The 3,448-nt window shown below is 40.8% G+C and overlaps 1 protein-coding gene across 1 annotated transcript; it reads right to left on the bottom strand.

The window, feature by feature from the left end:
* Positions 1–590: 590 nt before the first annotated feature.
* pdgfc (platelet derived growth factor c) lies at positions 591–2,595 on the bottom strand. The gene is made up of 3 exons (XM_016295118.1): positions 2,391–2,595; positions 2,084–2,304; positions 591–896 (listed from the first exon to the last, which is right to left on the bottom strand). Exons 1-3 carry the CDS (start codon positions 2,566–2,568, stop codon positions 783–785), a joined length of 513 nt encoding a protein of 170 aa, XP_016150604.1. The 5' UTR covers positions 2,569–2,595; the 3' UTR covers positions 591–782.
* Between the last annotated feature and the right edge of the window lie 853 nt (positions 2,596–3,448).

Below are 3,448 nucleotides of genomic sequence, written 5' to 3' on the forward strand. Positions count from 1 at the left end.
GTTCTCTCTTGAGCCATTCTCACAAGAGTCTATAGTACACAGCAAAAGAGCAGATGATGTATGATCACTCAGCTCTGGTAAAAAAAAAAAAGGGACATCCTTATCTTTCCTAAAATATTCTTTCTGAGTTATTAATAAAAATGTCTGATTTCAGTGATGAGTGCTGATTCAGTAATGAGTAGGTGACTGAGTGCTGGTTTATGACACAGTGTAATTCATTTCTTTAGGATGTTATTGAGGAGAAAGTCCATGCCACCTCAAAATTGTCCTTGGATTGCTGAAAGTTGATGCATAGTCAAGGTCCTTAGATATTTTTAAGTTGTGAAAAAAAGCAAAGAGAAAAACTATATAAAAGAACACATCAAATCCACTTGTTCCACAAGTAATAGCAAACTCACTTCAGGCTCTCTAGTTATTCTGGAATACCTAATTTCCTGAACAGCTCTATACATTCACTCACACACAGAAAAAGATTCATGAATGTACAAAACCTCCATGTACACACAGAGAAGCAAGACTGTGTCCAATTTTCCTCCTGACATTCCATGCTATCATAGGGCCAATGGAAACTTCGGCATGGGTCAATTCTCTATGGATTTGTGAGCCCAAAACGAATGGAACCGCAGGCTTAGATAAGTCAAGATAAAAAGATAGCCAGCGCTGGGTTTCATTAGTTTGCAAGGTCAGGGTAAAAACTCTTTTGCTCATTTATGCATGAAGCAAGAACTATTTCCCTGGTCGAGTCTGTTGGGGGCCAGTGTTGCTCTCTCCCTGGGACTGCTTTAGTCGGAGTCATTTTTACACACACAGCTACACTCCTCATGGTGCTCCAGGGGGACATCCGTTAGAGTCTTTTGCAGCCCCCGACCCCCTGCCCTGTGTTTCAGCATCAGAACCTGCACAAGAAGAGACAAATATAGAGACAGGCAGAGAAACATACACAGAAATGTTTTAAGCACTTAAACACATCATCACTTCATGTACACCCAATGGGTCTCATTCACTAACCATGTGTACACATGAAATCATGATTGAACATTAAATTTGCACTCAGGATTAATTTTAGAACCAACTCAAAACAAGCATACTAAACATTAAAGGGGTCATATGATGTTGCTAAAAATAACATTATCCAGTGTGTTGTGATTGGCCGAATACCTCAAGCGTGTGACGGAAATGTTACGCCCCTTACCATACTGTGATGCCGTGTCCCGGTGCGACGAGACAAAAACATTAAAACCCATTATAAACAAGGCATTTGTAGCATCCAGTGGGGACATAATTACGGATTATAATGACTTATACTGTCTTTTTACACGTTGCATCGCGCCGCGTAAACATAAAACCATGTCTGCATTTGTGATCGGAGAAACAACAAACGCTACTCTACACTGCTCAAAACTCGCTTTTGAATCATCAGTGGCAAATTCTTTAAATATGAAAACGTACTTACAGTCTGTGAGTCAGAACAGCCGGCACTGTAGTCTACTCTACCAGGATCAGGAAACAGTCCTCCATAAAATGCGCTGCACACATCTGAATATTTGAGTTGAACTGTTCTGGAACAGTGTTGTAAATACAACTTAACCACTGATTTCTAGTGGTGTCCTCTTTTGGAAGACCAAACAAAGTAGTTTCGCTTTCGCAACGAAACACACAGCGTCTTCACAACATGGCGGTGGCGGTGGCAGCAACAATAAAGTTATGCCTTCTTTCTTTGCGTGAACATTTGGGCGGTGTTATGCAAATCTTCCCACATCGTGACATACACATGTTGGGGGCGTGTTTAAACTAGGCCTTTTAGGAGGGCGTGGTTGACTTAACTTTTATAAAGAATATCTCTTTGGGTTTGAGACTTTAGTCTTTGCAACTTTAGGGATCTTATCTATTCACGAACAGCTTGTAACACTCCAAAGAGAAAGGACAATTTGAAATCACATCATATGACCCCTTTAATAAATGGCACATATTAATAATGCCACACTGATGCATATATGAACACTTGCACACAGTTATTAGTGAAAGAAACCCCATATATGAAATATAGAGTATAACAGAAGGCCTTCTGTTCTTTGCTATATACCTCATGGTATTTTTTGGCCACTTTGGTGGGCGAGCACTGGCAATCATAGCAGTTGAGAGAGCAGCATGCGCAGTTCCCTCCACAGCGCTTCACCAGCAGGCAGCTGGGCCAGAAGATGGCGTCCGTCCTTTTCAGCTCCTCACGCAATGAGACGGAAAGGTTCCGTGGAGTGCAACTGTAAAGCCGTACCTCCTCACGAAGCAGGTTCAGGTCCACTACTCCTATTCAAACAAAAATAGACAGCTGGTTTAAAAAAAAGATGTAGTTCCAGTATTGACCAAGTATTTTTTAAATACAGGATCTTCACCTCTGGATTTCTTTTGGTGGATGAATGATTTGCCCACCACCTGCCAGGTAGGCTTGTAGAGGTCCTCCATGTCCACCTGCCAGCGTTCCGGCTCAAGGTATTTCATTACTTCCTCCATCGTGCTGAATCCAGCTACAGCTTCACTCAGAACATCCACACTCTGCATCCATGCAGGCATCACTGCAGGGGCCTCAGGCTCCGACTGCCTCTGAACACACAAATAAAACAAACAAGCAAGAAATCAGTGGTACTGCAGCCACTCTGGGCCATTTCAATTTTAAAAGGTGATTATAAAGTATTCTGCAGAAGTCTGATATATTTTAACGTATTGTTTAACGCTTTGCTTTCTTCACAAATTGTGGATAATTATGTGAAATTAAAAGGTAAATATCATTTAAGCAGATCTTAATATCATTTAAGACTGATTGGGCATAATTAAGAAGTAACTGAAATAGTATATTAATGTATTATAAGTATTTAAAATGCAGAAAATGCTAGATGTGAAATTAGCCTTTTAGGAACAATGTTTCCCCAACAAAGCATCAGAGAACAACAAAAGAGCTTTTGTATTACTAAATTACCAGTTAATAAGGTAATAATTTTGCTAGACAGGTTAATATTTGACATTGGCTTATCCACAGAGTCAATTAACCAGTCCCCAAGCAGTTTTACCTTGTTTGAACTCGAACACACAATTAAAAATGTATGCCAGAGCAGCAACACTGATACCTATGGTGTTGGGCAACCTGCAGGAAGCCACATTTCTGTACTCAGTTCAACTCTGCTCCACTGCCTCAGGTGCTGTGGGATCTGTCAACATGTTCTTTTTACAGCTGCTTAATTCAGGCATACTAACATAATCCCCCTATGAACGACATGTCCAATGCCGCACTCTAAAACCGGGTAACAAGTGAGGAGGGAGTTGGCATGGTTACTATTGTGTAAAGGACAAGGTGTCAATGGAAGGCCTGTGATTTCTAATGATAAAAAAGCATTGCTACCATGAACAAAGCGGTAAATGAGATCACCAAGACAGACTGATTGAGGGCATCTGAGTC

The sequence above is a fragment of the Sinocyclocheilus grahami genome, unplaced genomic scaffold, assembly GCF_001515645.1.
Source record: "Sinocyclocheilus grahami isolate Dianchi unplaced genomic scaffold, SAMN03320097.WGS_v1.1 scaffold330.1, whole genome shotgun sequence".
NCBI lineage: Eukaryota > Metazoa > Chordata > Actinopteri > Cypriniformes > Cyprinidae > Sinocyclocheilus > Sinocyclocheilus grahami.

Excerpts from the sequence above, each read along its gene's own strand:
- pdgfc (XM_016295118.1), bottom strand. The coding sequence starts at position 2,568 with ATGCCTGCATGGATGCAGAGTGTGGATGTTCTGAGTGAAGCTGTAGCT. Across the intron at positions 2,305-2,390 it reads CCACCAAAAGAAATCCAGAG|GAGTAGTGGACCTGAACCTG; the intron begins GTGAAGATCCTG and ends TTGTTTGAATAG. Across the intron at positions 897-2,083 it reads TGGCCAAAAAATACCATGAG|GTTCTGATGCTGAAACACAG; the intron begins GTATATAGCAAA and ends CTTCTTGTGCAG.